This window comes from Mesoplodon mirus, assembly GCF_964341445.2.
Source record: "Mesoplodon mirus genome assembly, chromosome: 18".
Lineage (NCBI taxonomy): Eukaryota > Metazoa > Chordata > Mammalia > Artiodactyla > Ziphiidae > Mesoplodon > Mesoplodon mirus.
The window spans coordinates 3,596,100-3,622,817 of NC_138994.1; the positions used below are offsets into that span (position 1 = coordinate 3,596,100).

General features: G+C 52.9%; 2 protein-coding genes across 3 annotated transcripts; one reads left to right on the forward strand and one right to left on the reverse strand.

The window, feature by feature from the left end:
- Window positions 1-921: 921 nt before the first annotated feature.
- PCGF2 (polycomb group ring finger 2) lies at window positions 922-11,272 on the reverse strand. Of its 2 annotated transcripts, none has more exons than XM_082602683.1 (10): window positions 11,178-11,272; window positions 5,038-5,188; window positions 4,345-4,441; window positions 3,993-4,048; window positions 3,853-3,903; window positions 3,549-3,657; window positions 3,326-3,380; window positions 3,142-3,237; window positions 2,015-2,095; window positions 922-1,498 (listed from the first exon to the last, which is right to left on the reverse strand). In XM_082602683.1, exons 2-10 carry the CDS (start codon window positions 5,147-5,149, stop codon window positions 1,121-1,123), a joined length of 1,035 nt encoding a protein of 344 aa, XP_082458809.1. In that variant the 5' UTR covers window positions 5,150-5,188; window positions 11,178-11,272; the 3' UTR covers window positions 922-1,120. The 2 variants fall into 2 exon arrangements, with proteins under 2 accessions (XP_082458809.1, XP_082458810.1); XM_082602684.1 differs by lacking the exon at window positions 11,178-11,272 and adding an exon at window positions 10,446-10,485.
- A 4,455-nt stretch (window positions 11,273-15,727) lies between these two features.
- Window positions 15,728-25,730, forward strand: PSMB3 (proteasome 20S subunit beta 3). Its single transcript, XM_082603959.1, has 6 exons — window positions 15,728-15,830; window positions 16,153-16,337; window positions 18,459-18,566; window positions 22,232-22,409; window positions 24,605-24,699; window positions 25,619-25,730. The coding sequence occupies exons 1-6, from the start codon at window positions 15,828-15,830 to the stop codon at window positions 25,665-25,667; spliced, it is 618 nt and encodes a 205-aa protein (XP_082460085.1). The 5' UTR covers window positions 15,728-15,827; the 3' UTR covers window positions 25,668-25,730.
- Window positions 25,731-26,718: the final 988 nt, after the last annotated feature.

The following is a 26,718-nucleotide window of genomic DNA, read 5'->3' on the forward strand; positions in this document are numbered from 1 at the left end:
TGTCCATTGGAGGAAGAACTGGTGGGCGGGGGTCTGTTGGGGTCTGCCCCTCAGGGGCAGACCACTTGACTTCTTGGGATGGAGCTGAGGTCAGATCTCACAGGTTCTGTCTTCTTGTGCTTTTAGATGCTTGTTGCTCTTTCCTGACTTGGCCTCAGCTGCGGGTGGGGAGGGCACTGGAGGACTGTTTGCCTTTGGCAAAATCTGGGGTCTGTGCTTATCTGAGGTCAACCCCCCCCCTTCCACCTCTCCACTACAGGCCCCGAGGTGAGACTTCCCCATCTGCCTTGCTACTGCGGGCTCCTGGGTGGGGGGCGTGGGAGAAGGGGGTGAAGCGGTTCACAATGCTGACACCACAGTGGACGTTCAAGGGCTGAGGCCTTCTGTGGCCTCAGTCTTCTTTTCCACAAGATAAATGATGCAAAGGCCACACACACAGGGGAAAAAAAAAGGCAGAACTATCTATTACACAAAGTTTCTACTGCAAGGGGAGGAGGTAAGGGAGATGCCCTCTCCACTGCCCACTTGCTCCTCAGAACCAGGGGATAGGCTGCATTTGTAAAAGGCACTGTCTTAGCAATTCTCTGGACATTCAACAATGGTGGCGGGGGGAGGGTACTGGTCAGGGCAGGACAGCAGCCAGGATGGGGAGAGAAGCAGGGTGGACCTCATACACAGCCAGTTCGAGTCGTGCCTAAAGCTCTGGGGGTTGGTGGGGGCCCCTCCAACACCGCACATGCCTTGGGAAACAGAAGGAGGGCGGGGCAGGGCTTCACCGAGCCTCAAGTGGCCCCACCAGTCCGCCTCTAGGCACCCCCAAAAACAGCAGAGCAAATTACACGAGACCGCCTAAAACGGGGCACCCCACCCCCCACGCATACACACACACATCAAGTCTGTTTCCTGTGGCATTTAAATTAATTCTGGTTGGTCCATAGAAAATAAGTATGTATATTTGGTTTTTCCTATGTACATATATATATAGATTTATTTATAAAACCCATCCCCGACCCCTAAGGTGGGGGGAGCTGGGGAAAGTAGAAGAGGTGGAAAAGGGGGCCCAGAAAAAGTGGAGGGGTGGAGAGGCATAGCTGGAAAAGGAGGGAGAGGGTCCCTTTCCTCAAGTTAAGGGGGGCACGGGAGCTCCGTTGACAGTCATCTTGCGCCCCCTGCTGGTGGAAGGCGGTGTCTGCAGGCAGTTCGAGGTGCCCCCGTTGGCAGCTGTGGTGGCCCCACTGGCTGTGGCGGGGGGCGTGGGGGAGGTCGGGTGGGGGGCCGAGGGGCCATGGGAGCTGGGAGAGCCATGGGAGGGGGTGGCTGGGCTGGGCAGGGAGGAGGAGGTGGCCGGCAGGGTGGCAGGGCTGGGAGCCTTGTCGCTGACTGACTCACACTCAGACGCCCCGCTGGTATTGGTGCCCTCGGAGGGGGTGGGCGCTGTGGGCAAGGTGAGCCGCTTGCAGGCTGGCTGGACGCGATACTTGAGGGGGAGAGGGCCATTCTGCAGGGAGAGGGGAGGGGAGGGGAGGGCGTCAGGAGAGAGAGGCTAATGGGGCAGCCACCCACCTTCACCCCACGGCACCCAAACAGGGAGAAGGGAAGGTCCAGGCCTTGGAGAGGAGAAAGACTGGGTAGAGAGGAAGAGACACGCGACGTGGGACTGACCAAGCAAGGCCGGAGAGACGGGGGCACACAGAGGCCCAGAGAGGAAGAGGGCGCACGTGAGACCAGAGACAGAAAAAGGAGAGAGGGAGGCTGAAGAGCAGAAGGCAAAGCTCACTCCTCCACACCCAAACTGGGGCACGCGGTCTGCCCAGGGACCCTTTTCTCCTTCGGAGTGTGGGAAGTCATCCGTGAGAGAGCGCCCGGAGGCGGACCTGGTGTGTGGCAGGCCACCCTGGACATGTCCAGCTCATGAGACGAGGGATAAACTGTGATTAGAGCAGCGTGGCCCACGTGATGGCCCAGTGTCCCCTTTCGGCCCTGTCCCCTTGCTGGCACCACCCCACCCACTCACCCGCCGCCAGGGGTAGATGTAGGCGATGTCCATGAGGGTGTAGTATTCCTTCAGCGGCTCGTCCTCATAGAGAACCTCAACCTGGAGCAGGAAAGGGAGGACACGGCTCAAGCCTCCAGCTGTTTGGCCAAGAGGCTCCAAGCAGGTGGTCCCTCATTACTCCGGGGTTTCATGCTGGATTCGACTTCCCTATCAGAGTTGTTCCCACATAACTCCTGACCAGCAGGTGGGAAGGGATCCAAAGAAGATACCCACATCATCAACAGCCCCAGCCCCGGCAATCCACACGGTGGTCTGGGTCCCCTTCTATCTCTGGCACGTTCTCCAGAGGAGCTAACAGACAAAGAAAAGGCCCAGGTGAGAAGGAACTTGTGGAGGGAGCAATGACTCTCGCCCAGGCTGCACAGTGGAATCACACCAATGCTTGGATCTCACTCCCAGAGATTGTTTTAACTGGTATGACATGAATCGAGTTTTAATCTCGATAGGCAACCCCTCACGTAATTCTGACGTGTGGCAAGATTTGGGATCCACTGTCCTAGAGCCTCAATAGTCCATGGACCAGCAGCACCGGAAGCACCTGGGAGCTTGCCAGAAATGCAAAATCTACTCAGTCAGAATCTGCATTTGGGGACTTCCCTGGCGGTCCAGTGGTTAGGACTCCACATGCCTCTAGGCGAGGCAAAAAAAAAAAAAAAAAAAAAAAAAAGAACCTGCATCTGCATTTTAACAAGATCTCTAGGAGATCATATACATATTCAAATTTGAGAAGCAAAGTCCTAAAGCTCCTTGGCAATTTCAGACTAGCATTCCCACAGCCAGCTGGCCCCAGGTAAGGCCCTGCATTTTTACACACACACCTCTGCCATAGTTCTAAACGTGCAAGCATGTACACACACACACACACACACACCATCTTGGTCTCCTGCACCTCTGCACACTGGCTTCAGCAGACGCAGACGGCCCCACCCCAATCTAGTTTTCAGTTACCCTTCTACACGGACTCAATTACACAACCGTGCAGGCCCTTGGTGACACCCAGCCAGCCCTGAACAATGGCTGAGATGCACAGATTGTCAGATACACCCACACACGGACACGTTTTTCAAAAGGGCCCAGGGACTCACCTTGTACTTGCTGGGCACATCCATCTTGTTGCGGAGAAACTTGGCGAGATGCATGACAGTCATGGCTGCTGGGCATCGCAGGAAGCGCACCCCTGTCTGGTGGGGGAGAGGCACCCAAGGGCTGGGGTCCACCCCGGCACTCTCCCAGCCCACACCCCGCTCCTGGGCAGGCCCCCGCACTCACTTTCTCCTTGTCACCATCCCCATTTTCCAGGGGGCCCTTCTTCTCTTCCCGGTCCCTGCAGAAGGAGAAGGAATGAAGCAAGGGAGACCCTGGAGCAGGATCTAACCGCACACATCCGGAAGGGCCTCCTGGAAACACCCTTTGCTCCCAGAGGAATGGGGATGGCATGGGAGAAGGGACCCAGCCTAGGACCCCAGAAGGACCAGGCATGGGCCAGACTTGCCTGACGCCTTCGTAGAACTCGATGGAGAGGCTGACAATCTCGTCGTCGCTCAGAGCCCCCTTCTCCTGCTCCAGGACCTCACCACGGTCCTCGTTGGAGCCGTTGGGAACTGCGGAAGGAGAGAGCTCTGAGGCGTCGGCCTAGGAGGGGGGACAGGAGCCCCACCAAGGACCCAGGGATCTCAGAGCTCAGTGCGGTGAGCCCAGCCACCCCTGGGCTGGGGAGGCCGTGTGTGGTGCCCGCCGGCCCTCCATGCATCTTATACCTGGGGCAGCGCCATGCACACACACGTGAACACACCCACCTTCTGTCAGGGGGTAGGCTGCGTAGAAATCCCGCCTCCGTTTCATCTCATCTAGAAGACAGGGAGCAGGCTGAGGCGGGGAGCAACACGCTGGGCAGTGGGGGGGGTGTGTGTGGCAGGATGATGAAGGGTGTAGGTACCTTTAAAAAGCCCAGGGACCAGTTTGTAGACGATGTCTTGAAGGGTTTTGTCAGATCTGGAAAGAAGCACACAGGGGCCTGTTGGCAACCGCGTCCCCCCGACTCTCTAGCGTGGGGTCCCACCTCCCTTCCTGAGACCCAGGGCCCAGGCATGGGGGTCCCTAGGGGCCTCGTCTCTACCTCCCTAGAATTTCTCAGCTGGATACACCCCTGAGGGAAGAAAGGGGATTCGGTCCACGTCTGGTGCTTCTCCTTCACCTGCCACCCCGGCTTCAGGAAGCAAGGAGGGCTGGGGGACGGAGGGCGGCTGCCCCAGGGGGTGGGCGGGGACAGGAGGAAGTGCTGGGCCCACCTGATGCTCAGCAGCGGCCGGGTTTTGTGGACCTGTACATCGCACATGGGGCAGTACTTGTTGGTCTCCAGGTAGCGCACAATGCAGGTTTTGCAGACTTGGTGGGGGGGGTGTGGAGAGAGGAGGAAGAGTCAGCGTCCCCTTCATCACCCAGGACCCACCCCCACGCCCCCTGCTCGGGTTCAGGTATCCCCTCTTCTCCACCTTGTTCCCGCAGCTCAGGCCTGTTCAAGGACCCAACACAGTCCTGTCTCGCACAGATGGCAACTGCCCCTTATCATCCATCCTTGGGGGAGGACAGATTGTGTGTGTGTGTGTGTGTGTGTGTGTGTGTGTGGCCAGTGTCATGTACCATGCAGAAGGTGAGCCCCAAGTCCCAAGTCCCCCGGACGGAGTACAAAACAATAGCCAACCTATTAGACACCTCCCAGGGTCCTTGACCCCCAGCCACAAGCCCGTGGTGCATACCAGGGCACTTGCATCTTCAGGGAGTGCCATTTCAGCCACAGAGATTCAAGGAGAGAACTGAGATTTCAGGTAAAAGTTCCCCAAATGAACTTCTGAGCTGAACCTTCCAGTATCCCCTCCAAGGCAGCCTCTCAGGGACCTGGGACCCTCACCAGACACACGGACATATTTGCTCTTCAGGGCAGAGGCCACCCACCCGAGGAGCAGCCCCTCGACCCAACTCACAGGAATGCAAGCACTCCACGATGGTAGTGGCATCGATGAAGTACCCCCCGCAGAGGGCACACATGAGGTGAGGGTTCAGCTCCGTGATTTTAATCCGTGTGGTCCGATGCATGATGCCGGGGTGGGGGGCAGGGGACTGGGGAGCGTCACCCTGGGAAATAAACATGGAATCAGGAACCCACAGAGCCAAGAGCCCCTCCCACACTCTACGCCACCTGCCCCACAAGCGACATCGCTCCTGGGCCCAAGGCCCTTCCTTTCACTTTAAGGCCGGACAGGGTGCACGTGCGGGGATGGTTCTTTCTGACCCCCTGTGAGTGTTCACTGGGTGCCAGGGGCTCTGGAGATTGCATGACCTTGAGCAACGAGGTGAGGTTCTATCTCAGGACAGCAGAAAGACTGAGGTTAGACCACAGGAAGTACTACTCAACTCTCCAGAGGATGTGGGGAGGCAGGAAAATGGAAGAGAACGGAGTTTTAGAAAATCTCCCTGATCCCAATCCATATTCACGCAAGTGAACTCACCAGGAACTATAAGGAAACTGAGACTCCTGACTGGGTCTTTCTACCGCATCCTACCCTCCTTCCATCCCATCACTCCTTCTCCAGGAAGCGTTCCCTGGAAACACTGGGGGCACATCCACCCTAAGGCTGAAGGGGGCACCCCATAACTTGTCCTTGCACGGCTGCATCCAGCCCCAGCCCCGGAGCAGCTCCCTGGAAATGCACCATATGCTGACCATGCAGGTTCTAGGCCTGGTGCTCAAGCAGGAAATACTGAGGATGATCCTTATGTGCCCAAAGTTGGGAACACGCAGCTCCAGCCCGCCCCCCGGGCCCAGCCCTGGCCTCTGCAGGTTAACTGCAAAGTCTGGGCAAAAAGACTGCGACTGCCTCTGCCACAGGAAGGCCACCGTGTGCCCCGACAAAGAGCCTGCTCACGTTGCCCCTCCCAGGCACACGCAGGAATCTCCCCACGTGGGCACTGCTACCCACCCACCGTATCCTGTCTGCAACCTGGCCACAAGCTGCCCAGTGACAGACCACAGGCTCTCAGAGATGCCTGCCAAAGCTATGCTATGCAGAAAGTTCTCCCCACAGCCCACCAAGTGCCCAGCCAGGCCCTGGCAGGGTCCGGGGAGGAAAGGCAAAGCCCAGGTCTGGACTGGCTGATGTGCTTACTTCTTGGTATAGAATTCCAACCTGCGCCCAGAAGCGATGGCACCTCCCTCCCCTTTCCCAGAGTAGAAGCCCGAGGGGCAGGGCTTGGGAGGGCGGCCAAGTCCCGACAGCTCTTTTACAGCATACATCCTTCTCTCCTTTCCAGAAAGATTTCTAAAGCCAACACGTTGGGTTTTCTAGGACCCAAAATTCACAGCTGGGAATCAGCAGTTTCTATAGAGACCCCAGAATGAGTTTGGCCAGGACCCAAACAGCCAACAGAGGCTGGCCAGAGACCGAAAGAGATGGAGAGACACAAAGGCCACATGTGAGAGAGACACCAAGTCGCATGGCAGACAGAGAGGAACAAGCAAGCCCAGAGCCAGTGGAGACGCAGCGGCCAAGACCTGCAGACATGGCCCGAGGAAGGAAAGGGGTTCCCGCCTCCCCTCAGCCAGCTCTCCCTGCATGGGTCCCCTCTTCATAATTATGTAGAAGCCTTGCTGGCTACTACACTGTTTGGTCGTTCCCATAGTAACCCCTGGCAAGATGCCCAAATATTATTACAACCATCCAGAGGAGGGAACAAACTCCAAGTGGCTGACTCGCCGAGCGTGTGTAATATCCATCGGATGCGTACATGCTGCTGGACCTCCAAAGGTACTTCATGTGACTACTTGCCCCATGTGTGTGCCTTGTCCAAATGAATCTCAGTGTGTGTGTGCACAGCCAGAAACAAAACATTTTGGGGTCTGATAATGTATGAGGGTCCTGGTTGCTATTGGCATATCTCATGCCTTCTTTTCTCTGTCTCTCACACACACTTACACACACACACACACAGGCGCTTCACACTGCCTTAGCCACCTCATTCACATACTCACTGTGTTTTCAAAACAGACACTTGCTTTTAAGAACTCCCGTGCAGTTCCTTCCAGGCCAACGGTGGCCTCAACATGCAAGAGCTCCTAAGCAAATGGCCGTGACCCTCACCCTCTCACTTCTGCAAGCACTGAGACCAAGACTACCCCTCAAGCTCTGTTCTGGATGCATGGGTGAAGGTAAGAGCCGTGGTGCTTTTACTGGATGAAATGTTCCTCCTTCTCCCTTTAAGAAATGAGCCCCGGGCTTCCATGGTGGCGCAGTGGTTGAGAGTCTGCCTGCCGATGCAGGGGACACGGGTTCGTGCCCTGGTCCGGGAAGATCTCACATGCCGCGGAGCGGCTGGGCCCGTGAGCCATGGCCGCTGAGCCTGCGCGTCCGGAGCCTGTGCACCCCAACGGGAGAGGCCACGGTGGTGGGAGGCCCGTGTACCGCAAAAAAAAAAAAAAAAAAGCCCCCTTGCCACACTCCCTGCTCCCCCCAACCGACCCCATCCCCAGGGGCCTCAGACCTCTGGGGCTGGGGGTGGGGAGAAGCACTGATTGGTTCCTCACCTGATTGCCATGGTTACCTGCAGGGCCCTGCCAGCAGGTACGAGAACAACTGTAAACAGGAGCTCTGTTCCCTCACCCACTCACCATCTCTCTCCCCCCATGCGGCCCCAGGGCCCCACACCTCATACCCAGCTCCTCCCCAGCTGCAACTGGCTGGACCTCCAGCTCCCATCACCTTTGGGAAGAGCCTGAGGGTGAAGGAGAGGGAGAGACAAGTCCCAAGAAGCAGAAAAAGGGAGACTAAGGGCCATGTGGAAGTGGCCCTGTGGAGCTCTGGAGGCTTTCACAGGTCAGTACTGACCACATCCCCACAGTGGACCTGAGCACTGTCTCCCACCCACAATACCTCCCCCAACCGGGGGCGAAGTCCTTCAATATCTTCTGTCCCCAAACCACTGTCTTTGCAAGGGCATCATGGTGGAACAGCCCTTGCTCCTGGCCCCTGGTGCCCCGGGTTTCAGCTATAGTGGCAGGAAAGGAGCTTGATCAGCACCCAGCACCCAACCCCAACTCCTCCTTGCCATCCAAGCCTGGCATGTGTCCTTCCCCATCCTCAAAGCCCCCTCCTTATAGAGATCACCCCCCATCTCTCCATTCTTACCAGTCCTTCTCTGGAAGCTCCCCCGTAATCTAGACTTCTCCCAGTGTCAGTTATTTTTTCTTTTTCCCCTGCAGAAATAGCCAATCTCTGATGACCCAGAGGTTCCCTTCTGCTCCTTTTGATGCCCAGCTACAGAAGTCTTTGCTCTGCTTTCCCTCCACATGAAATTCACCCAACTCCCTCGCTAGAAAATCTCCAAGTCTTGGGAAGAGTCACTGAAGGTCACATCCAGACATCTAGAATTGCAGAGGTGGAAGGGATCTCATGAGAAAGCATATTGTCCAGTCCTTTCATTTTACAGATGAAGAAACTCAGAAAGAAGTGACTTGTCTCAGGTCATGCAGTCACTCGGTGGCAGTTCTAGGACTAGACGCGGCCTGACTCCCGTTCCAGTGCTCCTTCCACACTGGCACCCAGGCCGGGCTTCCTACTCATCTAAGGAACCAATAAGCCTGGCCTGACTCCATCCAGGCAGGCGGAAGGTAGAAGGACTCCAGGTTCCACAGAAGACCCTTCAGTGAGCCATCTGGGCCAGAACGTAACCAACAGCACACATTCTCGCCTTGAAGTAGGGAGCGGGGGCAGAGGCGACTGGCCTCACCCAACTCTCCTGATACAGGTATGGAAGCAGGCTCTGTGGAAGCTCAGTGAGCCAGACTGCACTGGGTCCCAGGAGTTCGGGTTCAGCTGTGCAAGCCTGTGTATTTGTGTGTGTGTAGGGAGAGTAGCGGGTGGAGGTCTGTCTGGGACACCGTCAAACTCTCAATGTTCCCTGATCCTTGCCCTTGGGTGGAGGATCTGCGCCTCCCACCAGCAGCATCAAAAAAGTGCTCTAGTCTCCTGGAGACAGGATCACTCTACCTCCCTCCCTTTCCCACCTCTCGGCTTCCTAAGATCAGACAAAGACAAAAATCCAGAATATACACAGATACACACACACATATGCACACACAGCCAGACACACCCCCTCCATTTCTCTCTCACATTCACAACACACAAGGCCAGACACTTGGCCAGACACACACACAGACACACCCCATCACACATACAGCCAGACCAGAGCCAGGCCCACGCTTGCCAGATGTCCAAGCCGCCCCCACCCACCCCAGGAGCACACAGTCCGACATCCCTGCCTGAAACGAGAGCTGCAGACACACACCACCCTTCTGTGCATCCCCGGTCTACCGAGGGCAAATTATAACATAAGTCTTCCAGCAACAAAGGCAGTGCGGCTCCCAGCCTCGCTCTGGGGGCCAGAGGCCGGAGGAGTGGGGTGGGCATCCAACCTGCACGAAGATGTCACCTCTTCCTGTTCAGGCTCTCTCCATTCCCATGGCAACAGCTCCATCAACCAAGATCTCCCAGGGAAGACCAGAAGCAGGAGAGAGCACCCCCCACAAAGACTTCAACTTGAACCCCAGCCAGCTACCCTCTGGATCCCAAGTCCCAAGTCTCACCTCAGGCCTGTTTCCTGCCTCTTTCCAAAGACAGCTCTAAGACCTCAACCCCAACTCCAAACCAGGAAACCCCGGGGAAAACCTCCCCACCGAAAAGCTATAACAGAGCTGCCTTTATGCTCCTTCTCCAAGTACTAGCACCTTGGAACAGAGTGGAGAGGGGGAGGAAGAGAAATTATAGAGTTTCAGGAACAGATGCAAACTGCAAGAGGCCCAGAGAAGGAGGCTTAAGAACGGAGTGGGAGACAACCAGGAGACCCACCCCCCCGCCCCCAGCGACAGGGAGCCCTGGAGACTGAGGCAGCGCGCGGGGGGGGGGGGCGCTCTCTGAGAGACAAAGACCAGGGGGAAGCGCGGGGCAACGCTTCCACAATATTTACAGGCAAATTCACCATTCCCAGGCCTCCTCCTTCGCCACCTCAAGCCATCCGGAGCAATTCTGGGCAGACGGGGGCAGTGGGGGAGGGAGAGAGGCATGCCTGGGCCCCCCGTGGAGACAGGAGGGTCAGGGGTGTCTGCTCGCCGAGGGGTCCCATCCCCTCAGAAACAGAAGCAGGAGGACCTAGGAAAGGAGGGGGCAGCCGGGCTCCCCAGTGGGAGACCGGCCAGTCCGCCAGCCCCCTCCTGCATCTGCGGGCGATAGGAAATATCGCGATAAATCTTCCCATCTCCATTCTACTCCCTCCACCCCGGCATCCCCAGGAACCTGGCTCAGAAGATCAGAGACCCCAGTTACCGGGTGGCCGCTCCTACCTTCCCTAGAGCCAAACTTTCGGCGGGGCCCGATGAGGGGTGTTCCGGAGAAAGAGGCTCCGCCGAGGTGGCTCGGGGAGGGGAGGGGGCGGGGCGCCCAGTCCCGGGATGGCGGGGGGAAAGGGACCGACTGGGGGAGGTGCCCGAGACGACCGGTCCCGGCAGGGAAGAGCGCCCTCCCCCGGCCCCGCAGCAATCGAAAAGCTCGTCCCCTTCCTCCCAGCCTCAAGTCCTCGCGCGTCCACGACGCCCCAGTGCCCAACTAAGAAACCGAGAGCGACCCCTCCCCAAACCGAAAGGAGTAGTGGGAGAGGTCCAGGAGCTGGCTCGTGGGGAGGGCTAGGGGGGCAGAGATCCGCCCCAGCGCGGAGCCCCAAAGCCCTTGTGGCTGCCTCGGGCCCTCCCCCTCGCTACCTCGGGAGCAGGGTCTAGGGGGGCTGAGGCACAAAGAGGTGGTGGTCGAGGGAGACGCCAAATCGCTAAAAGGGGAATGCACTTCGGCCATCTTGGAAGGGAGGAAAAGGAAAAGGAGAGAGAAAAAAGGGAGAAAGAAAGGCGGACGGGGCGAGCTAGGACAGGGGCCGGCGGGGGTGGGGCGGAGACGCGAGAAGGCCCGGCTCAGAGCCTACCCCCACAGGGGTTTGTAAAGAAGGATGTACCGGCTCCCAGTCCCAGTCCCCAGATGGTTACGGGGTAGGAGAAGGAGGGAGAGGGGAGTCCGCGTCCGCTTACCTGGGTTCGGGGTCCGGTGGGTCTCGGGGAGGGGGGGATGGGAGGGAGGGAGGGAAGGGAGGGGAGGGGGGCCGCAGCCGTGTCGCTCGCTCGGGCGGCGAGAGGGGAGAAACCTACGGTAAGAAAGGAGTTTGTGAAAGCGGTTTGGGGTGGGAGGGAGAGAGGGGAGGGGAGGGGACGGAGGGGGGAGGGGAGGGACCAGAGTTCGGAGGCGGGGGGGAGACAAAATGGCTTTTTTCCTCCAGACAAGAGTAGGTCCCGCCCACCACTCACCCACGTGACCTCATTCCTTCAGGGTGTTTGCGGAGAGGGGAAGAGGAGGAGGGGGAGAGGCTAACAAGGCTGCGCCCCCAACCGGGTGCCGGCCCCCCCAAAACTAGACCACGACCTCACCCTTCCTCAACTAACCCCTGCCCCCCAAATGTGTGTGCGCCCCCCCATCCCCTGACCCTGCGATCCTCGACCCTAGCTGGAGCGCCTGGAAAATGGTGAGATGCGGACTGGGCTGAAATGTGGCTCGCTCTGCAGCCCTCCACCCCTCGGCCTCGATGGCAATGTGCTCAGGCGGGGGGACGCGACGCTTCTGGCCACGAGTCCGGGTTATTTTCATTCACTTAAGTGACACTCCCTTGAAATTAATAACTGCATGGGTGAGAGCGAGCGTCTCCTCCCCACTCCCCTTGCCCTCTCGGCGGCCCGATCGGCGGCTCTGAAACGCTGCGCCGGAGACCCGGCCCGGGCGCTTCGAGGGAGCAAACCGCCGGGAGGACGGAGGCAGAGGCCTGGAGGGACGTCTCGCGGCGAGGGCTCGGTTTGCTGTGGTGGAGGCTGGCGCCTCCGCTGTGCTTGGTCAAGATCGGAACACAACCTGGGCCGGGAGGCAAGCTGAAGACGTCAGCTCAGGCTCCGGGCCCGGGACACAGTAACCCGGCCTAACGCGAGAAGCCCGAATGCACTCGAAAACAAGGCGCCGGGACTCGGAAGTGGGCCCGCGCTTTTTTCCTGCCGGGCACTTATTCCCGCATTTTTCGCCCGCGCGCCGATTGCGCCCCGACCTCTGCAAGGTTGGTGCGCCTCGCTCGCCCAGGCGGCGGGAGGAGTCCGACGAGCGCAAAGGCGGCTGGTGCCCGCCTACTCCGATCGTTGCTCCGGGCTCCGGTACCCAGTGGCTCCCGCCGGGAGGAGAAAACTAGGAGGGAGCTTGGAAAAGCTTGGAGCAGCAGCTGAGGCCGGCGCCGGGGAAGCCGATCGATACTACGTTATGGAGACTACCGTGGGCCCGCCTCATTAGATTAGGACGGTCTATTCGCGTATTCGTTATTCAGGATTTATTAGGGATGATCATTATGTCAGTCGCTCCAAAGAGCTCGATTAGCCGGCCAGAAGCGCCATTAAGCGCACTGGCGGTGGGTGGCTCAAGTTAGGAAATTAGGAAACGAATCTTCAGCAGGCATCCGACCGCCTTCCTCTTCCTCCTTCCCTCCTCTTTCGCAGCCCAGGCAGACCCGAAGCTGAGGCCCCCAGGCTGAATGCTTTCACCCTTTAGCTGGCGACAAGAAGACCTGCGGACACTGGCCGCCAAGTGACCCCAGCTTCAGTCTTTGGCGCACACCCACCGAGTGGGGGCGGGGAGGAAGAGGAAGGGCTGGAGAGATTTCCGCCCAGAGGGGGTGGTCCCCGCGGGAGCTGGGCTGGGGAGGATTCGGTCACCTGCTCTCCCTTCCTTCCTTGTGCGGGGAGACCGGGAGTTCGCCGCCCTTCACGGAAAGGGGGCTCTTGGCGTGGACACGCCCACTGTCCCTGGGGCAAGTGTGTTGCCGGCATCCTGGACTCTGCCCGGGAAGGCTAGCGCATCCTCTACGGTCCTCCAGTCACCCTGCGGGGAGGGGAGTGCAGCAGGGACTCCTGGTCTGCCACTCCTTTCGGGCTAGAAGATCCCGGGCAAGAGAAACCTGTAGGGGTTTCGCTAAGGTCTCGGTCTCACCCATGATCCACAGGGGGAGGTGGGAGGATATCTGCTACTGGGAAGAAGGCTGACGTCCCTCTGAGTCCCCACTGCAGCCCTTTAATCCTGGAGTGCTGCCCGAGGGGACGACCGTGCTCACTGGGAATCCGTTCATTTGTTCCTCAGTTATTAAGCGCCAATCACGAGCAAAAACACAAGACAGAAGACCCCACGACCCACGAAAGCTTCATTTTAATCACTTCCATCACTTTCCAGTCCCCATATCCCTGGCCCTTCTGGCTTTATCAGGAGAACCTCTGACCAAACCTTTCTCACTTCTGAAGTTCCCAGGTTTCCCGACAAAGAAGTACCTGTCCTGTGCCATTGTCAAAGACTACACTAAACACAGGGGATATAAAGCTGATGAGCCGGGCTTTTGCCCCACAGGGTGCTCACAGGCCGGCGGGGGCAAGCAGGAGGGTTACGCAGCCTGTCCCGTTAGCTTTTATGGGCACTGTGTATCCTTCCGTTTGCCGCTTACCACCCCCCACCCCCGCCCCTGTAAGCTCGAGGTAAGGGTGGGTGAGCACTGGGCAAGGCTTTCAGAGAGGCTTCCTCTGAGCCCAGTCTTGAGGAGACACCAAATGTGGAAGGGAACTGCTTGAGAGAGTCCTTAGCTTAGCTCCTCTTAAAAGCGGAGGCTCCCACTCCCAGCCCAGGGAGGCACCTCTGGCGGACATGAGATGCCAAAGCTTCCCCTCCATTGTGTTAGTTGTAGTATTTCAGGAGGTCACCTAGCTGACAAACTCTTCATCAGAAGAGTCACTGTGTGTATCATTGACTAGAAGTTTCCAGAGGGCAGGAACTCGGGAATCTAGGTAATTATTTCCAGCACATATACGAAGAGATACTGCGAGGATAAGATCTCCTGGAAGAGGATGACAATGGTAGGAGAGGGCAGCTCCTCTAGGGATATTAGGACTATCTTTACCTGTGTTCTTTACTCCTTCACTCTCCCCAAAACAATGTCCTTTGTCAGATTCTGCTCCTATTTCCCCATCCTCTTCCCCGCGTCTCTGTATTTCTAGAAAAAAAACCTGTTTTTTTGTTGTTGATTTATTTTTTCTCATGCTTCTCATATTAACTGCTTCTCTTTCCCCTCTCTCCATTTTTTCCGGGTCTTCCTTCCACCCACCCGCCTATTTCTCTGTCGTGTCCCCTCTTTCTGTCTCTCTCCGTACATCTCAGCTGTGTTCTCCCTTTCTCACCTTTCTCTTCATCCCTCAATTGGTCGCTGCCTTTGTCTCCCGCACTACTTTATTCCTTTCCGAATGTAATATTTCGAGATTGTAACATTGATTGAAGCAGACAATGTAAAACTGTTCAACCTCCACTGCAAATTCATTCTTAATCCTACGAAAAATGCAACGTTAAACGTATTGCATGGTGAGACAAAAACCTGTCTTTGCCTTTCCTGCAATCCAGCTTGGGGGCGGGGTGGGAGGTAGGCGGAGGAGGGAAGTGCTGGAGACATTATCCCGTCATTAACGGAACAACGAATTTTCAGTCACAACGACCCTCTGATTAGCTATACAAAAAGTGTTGTCCGCTATTTCAATACAAAATTTGGCTTTACAGCGGTTGGGAGAATAATGCCTTTAGGTTTTCCTTTTCAGGGTGGGAAAAAAAGCAGGTAGCGTCCCTGGGTGGGCTCGAACCACCAACCTTTCGGTTAACAGCCGAACGCGCTAACCGATTGCGCCACAGAGACGGTGATAACTACCCGTCTCGCAGTGAGCCGAGTCAATGGGAGTGAGCCTGCGACAGCGCAGGACTCGGAAATTCCATAACCGGACGAAAGAAGTCAGACCCAAAGAAGGGTCCGGATCTGGGGAGGGGAGCAGGCAGGACGTGCTCGCCTCCCCTCCATTGGCTCGGGGGTGGCGGAAATCGTCGCCAGCCTCCTCTGGATCTTAAAGTTGGGGGAGCCCTGATGTCCCTCTTTAGGGTGATCTGAGATTGGGGATACGTGAAGTCGACCTGCTGAGAGTCCCCATAAGCAGAACCACCTTCGGCTTCCAAACGTCCCCTTTGCAGCCCAACCCCTACAGCCGCAGAATACCCGCGACACCCTCCCTGTGCCCCTCCCCCCTCGCAAGAGTAAATACGCACTTTACGGGCACCTCTTAAATACTAGGCACAGCTCTAGTCCAGTGCATGTCCAGAGCCTAGCATGGTGCCTGGCATACAACAGATGTAAGGATTTCTGGAATGAATAAATGAAACAAACTTCATGAGTAATATGCCCGACCCACACAGCGTGCTCTTAACCAACCCCGTGGCCCTTCACTGGAGCCAAAGGCCCTTATCTCGGGTTTCACTAGCCCACGTGGGCGCAGGTTCCGGCCGGCGTCTCCTGCGCCCAGAGACTGAGTCCACCGCTATACCAGCTTGCACCGCGACGCCGGGCTCTTCCGCACTGAGAGTGACTTTTCACTTTGCGCTTTCCTCCCCTTGGTTTTGGCTTCTCAACCAAACTCCTGTCTGATGACTGACAAAGATTCACAGCCAATAGGAAGCCAAAATGTCCCGGAAGGGTCGGCCTCCCAGCCAATAGAGAGAAAGCAGCGAGAGTGGTTGCGCAGTGAGGCCCATAGGAGGTTTGCTGGAGTTGTGGCTATTGGAGGTCCTAATACGCCGCAAACATGGTGAGGTGGGGAGCAAGGAGAAGGGACACGGGGTAGGGATTGAGGAATGGGGAGGGGTGTCATGGGGAGTTTGGGAGGCGGAGAGGCCTGGTGGTCGATTGAAGGAAGCGGCTCCAGTTTGAAGGGGGAGCGGACCGCGGTGAGGACCGAGGCAGGGAATGGGGCTCCTCGCAGCCTCACAGCGCTAATCTCAGAGCTGGAGTTCAGGGCGTCCAGGCGCCTCCAGAGTGGAGGACGATGCGTACAGGAGCCTCCGAATCAGGGGCTGCGCCGGGCCGCGTTTGGCCCCTCGCGCTGAGCCCTTCCGCTCTGTCTGCTTCAGTCTATTATGTCCTATAACGGAGGGGCCGTCATGGCCATGAAGGGGAAGAACTGTGTGGCCATCGCTGCCGACAGGCGCTTCGGGATCCAGGCCCAGATGGTGACCACGGACTTCCAGAAGATCTTTCCCATGGGCGACCGGCTGTACATCGGCCTGGCCGGGCTCGCCACCGACGTCCAGACAGTGTAAGTGTCAGGGGTCCCCACCTACACCCAGGCTTCTTCTTGGACCATTCTTGCCTAGCCGCTTGAGTGACGTGGGTGTTAGTCATCTACTAAACAACATCAGTGAATCCGAGACTTTGCCGAACACCGTAAGCGATAGAGTGGTATCCTAGCCAACTTAGCAGTATTTACTCTGTGCCAGACACTGTGGAAAGCACCTTACATCCATGGACTTTAATCCTCTTAACCACGTTACCATGTTGTTGTCCCATTTTGCAGATGAGGAAACTGAGGGTCACAGAGAGTGTATTGCCCAAGATGTAAGCTAATGAATGACCCCCAGGATCCCAATCTCTGAGGCCAAAGCCCATGCTCAGCCCCTAAAGAACTTCAGGTCTAGTTGGGAGAAAAGGCAGGCATACAGAAAGATAACTAACCCATAATGAGCTGGTGCATATTAACTGCTAGAGTAGTTAGTCACCTAGTTGATAGTGGTTCTGTGAGAGAAGGGAGAGTCTGGGAGATGAAATAGGTGGCTCCTGTGATGGTCCGGGTGTGAAGGTTGTAGTTCTGATGGGGTGGTGAGGTGGGAAAGGAAAGGAAGGCATTTCTGAGGGTTGTTGCTGACCAACCTTAGTGGCTACTTGGTTATTGTGAGGCCAAAGAGTTAACCATTGAAGTCGGGGTTCGTGTCTTTTTTATTTGTTATTAGTATCTATTCTGGTACTTGGCATGTAGGCAATCCAGAAGTGTTTTAAAGATGATTTCTGTTTGGAGCATGTTGACTGAAATATAGGAATTGGGAAGACTGGTTTTAGGGGAAAGGTGATGACTTTGATTTTGATACCAATTTTAAAGGGACAAGGCAAGCCAAGTAGAAACATCTTCTGAGCAGTTGGGGTCTTGAGATTATATCTCAGGGCTGGATAGGCATTGGTGATTTGTTAAATCTATGGGAACAGATTCTGGAGAGACGGAATACACCAAGGGAAAACATAAGCTGCAGCTCCAGAGCTGAACTGTGTGTTCAGCGGTTGGGGAAGAAGAGAGGCCAGTGGAAAAGAGGGTCAGCGTTTCAGGAGGGAAGATGTGGTCACAGGTGGCCTAAGGAGCAGCAGTTCCTGGGCTTAGTTCTTAGAAGATTGATAGTTCACTAAGGTGGGTGGGAGCTTGTCAGAAAATTTTCTGTCTCTTTTCCCTTAAACCTCTCTAAAGTCTCAAGAACGTATATTTTGGAAACTCTTCCTGAAATCTAACCAAACCAGCCCTTTTTTTCCATTGTTGGTGGAATCAGAGAATGATAGCTTAGCATTCCTGTCAGTATGAAGGCCCCCACCAGCCTTCCTCTCTCCAGTCACTGCTGTTCCCTTCACACTATTTCCTCTTCTCCAGGAGCCTCTCCTCACCGAGTTGGCATGTTTCTGGGCAGTAATTGCCAACTTTGCTGGGCCTCCGTTTCCTCAGCTGTGTGATGAAGCTTAGGTCGTGTCTAAGGCTCTTCGCTCTGGTGTCCTGTTCCTCAGTGCTCTGCTTCCAGCATGGATGTCACTGTCTGTTCCCTGCAGGGCCTCTCCCTGGGCTCTGAGGTGGGACGGGAGGAGGTGTGGCCTACTTTCTTGGGCGCCTTTCACTCCATTAGTGCGGCAGCTGCTGCTTATTAGCACCCATACATTATCTCACAAAATAAGGTGACTTATTTTGTCCCTATCTTAGGGATGGAAAAATTAAGTGGTAAGATGAAGGCTTAGCCCAGGTCAGCTCTCTCAGTTCACTGCTCTTTCTACTGTAAGCTGCCATCACTGTGTCTGCAGGCAGACTCCTGCCCAGCGTGTACTGTATAAACTATTCCTCAAAAAAGTGGGGGGAGAATCCACTTCTTAACTCCCCTTTTCTCACCCTGAAAAAAAAGTATGAGAAAAATGGTTAGCAGAGTGGCATGTTTGTGGGTAGAAGTGTTGGACCAGACTGAAAAGCGGATGTGAGGCTGGACTTCTGGTAAGAAAATCACTGGCAGATGGGGAGGAGTCTCTTGGCAGGGGCTGGGATTGTGTGTCTCCTTAGGCACCTCCCAACCTCCATGAGGCGGACACCAGGGGACATTCAGCAATGACTTACTAACTCACTTTTCTCCTTTTACCACAGTGCCCAGCGCCTCAAGTTCCGGCTGAACCTGTATGAGCTGAAGGAAGGTCGGCAGATCAAGCCTTACACCCTCATGAGCATGGTGGCCAACCTCTTGTACGAGAAACGGTGAGTAGAAATGTAGCCTGGGGCTCGGGGAATGCAGAAACCTTTGATTGGGCAAGTAGTATGGAGGGGGCACCCAGGAAGGAGATTCCTCCTCGTTGACTCATTTCTTATTTGCTAGATAGTATCCTTATTTTCTGGGTCTTTTCTGTGGACCTAACAACCAAATAGGAAAGAAAGGGCTACTTCAGAAGAAGGCAGGGAATGCAAACAGCAAGTGAAGTTGCTCCCAGGAAACAAAATTAACGCTACCAAAGTGTGTCCTGGCGTCTCCCAGCCAGGAGCCACCCTTACCCAAGAGCTTATTCTGTTGTCATCTTATTATGTTGAGCATCTTATTAGATGCTCTGGAATACACGGAACCTAGGAATTGGGTATGTTAACTTTTGACATTTGAGGACTTTATGATGAGAAAAGAAGGGGCCCCTAACTGTAGAATTCAGCGCAGAAGCTGGGATGAAATTGAAGGGAGAACCCTGTAGGTACTTTCCCCACCCACCTCTGCGCAGAACTGGGTGGCAAATGGGAATGTAAATTGATACAGCCACTATGGAGAACAGTATGGAGGTTCCTTAAAAAACTAAAAATGAAACTACCATATGAACCAGCAATCCCACTCCTGGGCATATACGTGGAGAAAACCATAATTCAAAAGATACACGCACCCCAGTGTCCACTACAGCGCTATTTACAATAGCCAGGACATGGAAGTAACCTAAATGTCCATCAACAGAGGAATGGATAAAGAAGATGTGGTACATATATAAAATGGAATATTACTCAGCCATAAGAAGGAACAAAACTGTGCCATTTGCAGAGACGTGGATGGACCTAGAGACTGTCACACAGAGTGAAGTAAGTCAGAAAGAGAAAAAGAAATATCGTATATTAAAGCATATATGTGGAATCTACAAAAATAGTACAGTTGAACCTATTTGTAGGCAGAAATAGAGACACAGATGTAGAGAACAAACGTATGGACACCAAATGGGGAAAGGAGGGGTGGGATGAATTGGGAGATTAGGATTGACATATATATACTACTATGTATAAAACAGATAACTAAGGAGAGCCTACTGTATAGCACAGGGAACTCTACTTAATGCTCTGTGGTGACCTAAATGTGAAGGAAATCCAAAAAGGAGGGGATATATGTATACATATAGCTGATTCATTTCATTGTACAGCAGAAACTAACGCAACATTGTAAAGCAACTATACTCCAATAAGAAAAAAAAAATGGCCATAAAAAAAAAAAAAGACTGGGTGGCAAGAAGACAGGTTAAGCTTTTTTTCTTTCCTTTTTTTTTTTTAACTTTTTATTTTGAAATAATTTTAGACTTTATAGAAAAGTTGCAAAAGTACTCTTTAGCTTTCAAAACTAAGTTTTTGCCATTTCCATACCTGGAGCAATATTATTGTCTTTTTACTATTAAAAAATAAACAAAACAAATGGTTACCTTTTTTTTAGGTTTATGTTAATATCCCAGCTATGAATTGTCTGCCATATGTAGTAACCATGTTTATCAAAATCCCAAATTGAGAAAGGCTTAACAAAAGATTTTTTTTTTTTTTTTTGCGGTACGCGGGCCTCTCACTGTTGGGGCCTCTCCCATTGTGGAGCACAGGCTCCGGACATGCAGGCTTAGTGGCCATGGCTCACGGGCCCAGCCGCTCCGCGGCATGTGGCATCCTCCCAGACCGGGGCACGAACCTGTGTCCCCTGCATCGGCAGGCAGACTCTCAACCACTGCGCCACCAGGGAAGCCCCAAAAGATTTTTTAAAACTGGTTCATGGGGGTGGGGGGAGAGGTCTTTATTTTTCTTTCTTTTTTTTTTTTTTTTTAATTTAGGTGAAATTGATTTACAATATCATATTAGTTTCAGATATAGGGAGGAAGTCTTACAAAGTTGTACAGATGAACTCATATTTAGGTATATATTTAATGGCTCATGTTTACTCATAATAAAAATACAGGACATTGAAGCTGACCTGGAAAATTCTAGATTCTTAGCTACTGTAACCAGGAGCTTTCTCTACAAGCCCAACTGAAATCATTGATTTTCCAGCAGGATAGGCTAATGCAGTGATTTGCAAAATTGAGCCATGTACAGACCCTTTTTAAAGTAAATAACTTCTCGTGGACCCCAGAGAATCCACCCAAGCACCTCTGTGAAACACTGCCAGTAAAAAGTAAACAGTGACCTTTAGGTGGTACCGTGACATCGACATGACTGGAAGTACAAACGCAGGCCCTGAGCCATGTTGTATTTAGTTTTAAGGTTGTTACCCAGATAATACAGGACATTCTTATATTAACTTTGTTTTCAGTTTATTGAGAGGAAAATACAAAATTTAAGATGTTAGAGAAATTTGATACCTAGGGATCTGTTTGAGAAATGCCAGATCAAAGCACGCTACTCCAACCTCTTCCTCCACCTTACAATTATTATTTTTTTATTTAGAATTATTTTTTACAGAGTTGTAACTTAAGGTCATGCCCATAGAAATTACTGAGAGCTGATATAAGACATGGAAAATGTCTGTTTACTTACTGTTTCTACTGAGGATAATGGCCATTACTTTTTGAGTATTTTCTATTTTCTATCTAAATGTCCCTAAGATTGATTCTTCTCAAAGCTCAGGGTCTAGAACAAGTTTCTGATAAGCTGTAACTTCCTAATGGCCAACAATGAAAATAACCCAGCTCACTGAGTATCCTTCTTTGCTTTGTCTGCTGGGAGACTCAGAACAAAACTTTGTGTTTTGTCTGAGTGTCTTGTATTCTTGATTTTGGGGTTGGTTTTTTTTTTAGCTGGTGCATAGGAAGAACTCTTTTTTTTTTTAATTAATTGAAGTTGATTTACAATGTTGTGTTAGTTTCTGGTACAGCAAAGTGATTCGGTTATACATATATATGCATATTGTTTTTCATATTCTTTTCCATTATGGTTTATTACAGGATATTGAATATAGTTCCCTGTGCTATATAGTAGGGCCTTGTTTATCTCTTTTATATATAGTAGTGTGTATCTGCTAATCCTAAACTCTTAATTTATCCCTCCCCACTCCCTTTCCCCTTTGGTAACCTAAGTTTGTTCTCTATGTCTGTGAGTCTGTTTCTGTTTCATAAATAAGTTCATTTGTGTCATATTTGAGATTCCACATAAGTGATATCATATGGTATTTGCCTGTCTTTCTCTGACTTACTTCACTTAGTATCCTAATCTCTAGGTCCATCCATGTTGCTGCAAGTGGCATTGTTTTAGCGGTTTGGTTTTATTTTTCAGTGTTTTTTCTACAAACTGCTTCAAATCCTTTTTTGAAAGGAGTAAAGGTATAGGTGTATAAATAGAAGATTGAATGGTGATAGGACCTGGATGAGGATAGGGAGAGTAGGTTAAAAAAAAACACAACAACAGAATTCCCAAAGAAAGGAAGAGGAAGAGAGGGTCAGGGTGAGGAGGATATGAAGGTAAGTGTCAGAGAAAAGAAGAAAAAGTCTTAGAGCATTGCTAGATGCCAGGAGAGGGGGAAAGGGGATTGTCCCAAACGGGCCCTCCACTTTCCTCCCTGGGTCTGGGCCGGGGCCTTGTCTGAACAGGCCTGAACAGGAAAGTGAATGTTCTTGAGCTCCACTTTCTCTCTCTGCTCCTGGCCCCCACAGGTTTGGGCCCTACTACACTGAGCCGGTCATTGCTGGATTGGACCCGAAGACCTTTAAGCCCTTCATTTGCTCTCTAGACCTTATCGGCTGCCCCATGGTGACTGATGACTTTGTAGTCAGTGGTACCTGCACTGAACAAATGTACGGGATGTGCGAGTCCCTCTGGGAGCCCAACATGGTGAGTTGGTGGCATATGGAGCGGGGCTGGGTTCTGAGGTGCCCACCCCTTGGCCATCAGGGGAAAATGTGTTTACCTGGCAGGTAATGGGAAGAATGGTGCAGGTAGGAGAGAAAGCCACAGCTGCTGAGCCTTGGAAGGGTGTCCAGAAACTCCATCTGCCAGGGCCTTGGCTCCCAGGGAGAGCACCTTCCATGAAGAGACCTGTCACATATTTGCTACAACAAATAATCCCCACGTTGGGTTTACAGGGTTCTCCTATCCATTCATTGGACACACATTTAACAAGGTGTAGGGTTAGGGGCAGCTCAGAAGAATGGGCTGTGGAGTCCAGTCTGTGGTTGGAAACCCAGATCCACCTACCATCTCATTAGTTATGTTCAGGGTGAGTCACTTTACTTCTCTGTGCCTCCCCTTCCTTAGCTGTAAAATGGGGATAATAATAGAATCTGTTTTATGAGTGGTGGTGTGAGGAAATCACCTGGGAAGATTGGAACAGTACCTGCCAGGGTTGGCTGTTGTGCCAGCTCTGCCAGGCTCCGGGGAAACCAGATAGTCTGCTTTAAGGGCTTACTGCAGTCTAATGAAATAAGACAGAACCACAAATACCTGTTGAAATGAAGTTTGCCAGGAACAGGAGGAAAGAAAGGGCCTGGTTGGCAGAAGGAGCAGCCTGTGCAAAGGTCAGAAGTACAGAAGGGGCCCAATGTGTTTAGTGACTGGGGAGAGCTTGCTGTGGCTGCTGGAGTGCAGGCAGAATGGGGGGCGAGAGGAAGGAGGAGAGTGAAATCAGGATGAGATGTGGAAATGCCTTGGATGCCACGCCAAGCAGTTGGAACTTTTTTTTTTGAATTTTTGAATTTTATTTTATTTTTTATATAGCAGGTTCTTATTAGTTATCCATTTTATACATATTAGTGTATACATGTCAACCCCAATCTCCCAGTTCATCCCACCCTCACCCCCACCACCCCCGCTTTCCCCCCTTGGTGTCCATACATTTGTTCTCTGTATCTGTGTCTCTATTTCTGCCCTGCAAACTGGTTCATCCGTACCATTTTTCTAGGTTCCACATATATGCGTTATTATACGATATTTGTTTTTCTCTTTCTGACTTCACTCTATATGACAGTCCCTAGATCCATCCATGTCTCTACAGATGACCCAGTTTCGTTCCTTTTTATGGCTGAGTAATATTCCATCACATATACGTACCACATCTTCTTTATCCATTCATCTGTCAATGGGCATTTAGGTTGCTCCCATGACCTGGCTATTGTAAATAGAGCTGCAATGAACATTGGGGTGCATGTGTCTTTTTGAATTATGGTTTTCTCTGGGTATATGCCCAGTAGTGGGATTGCTGGTTCATATGGTAGTTCTATTTTTAGTTTTTTACGGAACCGCCATACTGTTCTCCATAGTGGCTGTATCAATTTACATTCCCACCAACAGTGCAAGAGGGTTCCCTTTTCTCCACACCCTCTCCAGCATTTGTTGTTTGTAGATTTTATGGTGATGCCCATTCTAACTGGTGAGAGGTGATACCTCACTGGAACTTTTTCTTCTGACATGGTGTCAAAGGCAGTAAGAGACCTGAGGAACCAGAGGCCTGCAGGTCGGTGCGGCGCTGAGGTCCTGAGCAAAGAGAGTGGCAGTGGGGGAGCGGGGCAGCCAGAGTCTAGAGTACTTGGTCACTTAAAACAGAAGTGAGGGAGGTGGACATGCTGAGGACACCTGAGTTTTCTAGCTAAGCCAACCAAGATAGAGGTTGTGGTGGATGCAGCAGGTTTGGGGGGAAATGGGTTCATGGTTGGACAGGTTGAGTTGTGCAATACCTCTGAGCCACCCCGGAGGAGTCCATGAGATAGCTGGTAAAGCACATAGGAGCCACGGGGATTCTTCCCCCATTTTACAGAAGAGGAATTGAGGCTTAGTGGAGAGACATTGACTTGCTCAAGGTCACACTGCTGGTTAGCGGAGGAAGTGCAGGGCTTGAACTATATCTTATGTAACCTTGCTGCCTTCTGAGAAGGAGCCGAGGGGGCTTCTCGCATCCAGGGAACCATCCCTCACTCCAGACACGGGAGGGGCCAGAGCTGGGCACCTTGAGCCTAGAGAAGAGAGAGTTAAGGGGCCACATCAAGTGAGGGTCCAAGGCTCTGGGGATTGAAAGGTTTCTGCTCTGTCGGCAGGATCCAGAACACCTGTTTGAAACCATCTCACAAGCCATGCTGAATGCTGTGGACAGGGACGCAGTGTCAGGCATGGGAGTCGTTGTCCACATCATGTAAGTATGCATTGGGAGAAGTCTAGAAGCTCTGCAGACATGTGCCTCTCCCCTCCTGCACAAACACCCCATCTTCCCAGCCCCTAGTCAGGTGTGAAATAAGGTGCTTGCAGCAGGCCCGGGATAGCAGAAATCCATGCTTCCTAAGGGTGGCAGCTAAGGTGGGGACCTACCCAGATTCCCCTGGCCTCCGTCTGGTGAGGCTCCATGTCCCCGGGTCTCCTCCCTTGCTCACAACAGACATTTCTTTCCTTCCTGAACACTGTCCCCGAAGTCTCAGGGACCTCTGTGGGGATGAGCCACAGCAGAGCTACTGCAGATCGATCGGAATAAATCCTGGGTGGTTCCTCTCCTCTCCCGGCTCACACCAGCATGGAACCCACAACTGTGTGGTGTACTGAGCCCTGGCAATGTTTTCCAGCCCCCCAGCCAGATGCCTGCCACCCTGTTTCCCTCTGACTTGTTTGGGGCTGTCACCGGGAACCTGGTATCCTCCCAACAGCTTTCCCTGGGAACCTCCCAGAACAAGCATTTGGACCCTTTTGTTATGGGGTAACCTGCTTAATTACCGTGAAAAACAGGTTGGGGCTAATACAGAGAACTTACCACCCCAAGGATCTTTTCCCTTCACTGGAGTGAAACACCTCACACCTCCTTCCTGAGTTACTTGTTCTCTAGGCCTGGGGAGCTCCTTCCCTGCTTCGGAGCGCTTCCCACTCCAGTCCTGAATCATCCCAACTCTTGATGGCTCCACCTATGGAAATGTCTCCATTCTCCCCTTCCTCACCACAGGCCAGGAAAACAGGCTAACATTAGTGTAACATGGGCAAAACAGTTAACCCCAGAGTTAGGACAGCTGTTCTAGTTTGTTCTGCGTCTAGAATGGGTGTAGATGTTCTGTGACTTTCTCCCTCCGCAGTGAGAAGGACAAAATCACCACGAGGACGCTGAAGGCCCGAATGGACTAACTCTGTTCTTCCCAGAGCCCACTTTTTTTTTTTTTTTAAATAAAAGATTTTCTTTCACTCCTGCTTCTTTGGCTTAAGAGTGTTTTACCACAGATCTCTGTCCCCAGTTGGGCAGTTACAAATAGCTACTTGGGGTATAGCTCAGCCCTCAGGTTTTCTTGACTTGCAGCGTGCTCCACTGGTCCACCAGTGGGGATAGTATCTACAAATCACTGGTTGGGTACCTGCTATGTGCTAGGCCCTGCACAAAGTGCTTTACACATTCTAGAATTTAATCGTCATATTGACTCAAGGTAATATACATTAATTATCCTTGTTTAATGACAGTTAAATAACTTGCCCAGGGCCACTCTGTGGTAGGGCAAAGATGTCAACCCACATTCGACTCCAAAGCCTAGCACCCTTTTTACTTAACTCTCGGAAAACGCTTAAATCTTTTTTGTTTCAGGTAGAAATTTGGCCAATATCCATAAGTAATATCCTTGCACATCAGTGTTTCTTTTTTGTGTGTGTTTTTTTTATTTTTTATTTTTGGCTGCACGGTGTCTGCGTTGCTGCGCGTGGGCTTTCTCTCTAGTTGCGGTGAGCGGGAGCGGGGGCTCCTCTTCGTTGCGGTGCGTGGGCTTCTCATTGCGGTGGCTTCTCTTGTTGCAGAGCACGGGCTCTAGCCGCGCGGGCTTCAGTAGTGTGGCATACAGGCTCGGTAGTTGTGGCTCACGGGCTCTAGAGCACAGGCTCAGTAGTTGTGGTGCACGGGCTCAGCTGCTCCGCGGCATGTGGGATCTTCCCAGACCAGGGCTCGAACCCGTGTCCCCTGCATTGGCAGGCAGATTCTCAACCACTGCGCCACCAGGGAAGCCCGAGAACCACTAGATTTTAAGCTAAAAGTTTAGATGGAGAACCGGAGGCACACAGAGGTGACTTGTTAAGTCAGCAACATAGCTAGTCAAGGGAGAGCTAGGACAGGTGTGTCGCGTGTGTGGCTCCCAGCAAGTGTTGGTTCTCCGCGGCTGGAGAAGTGAGGGGCTGTTGGTCCATTCCTCAGCGAGTG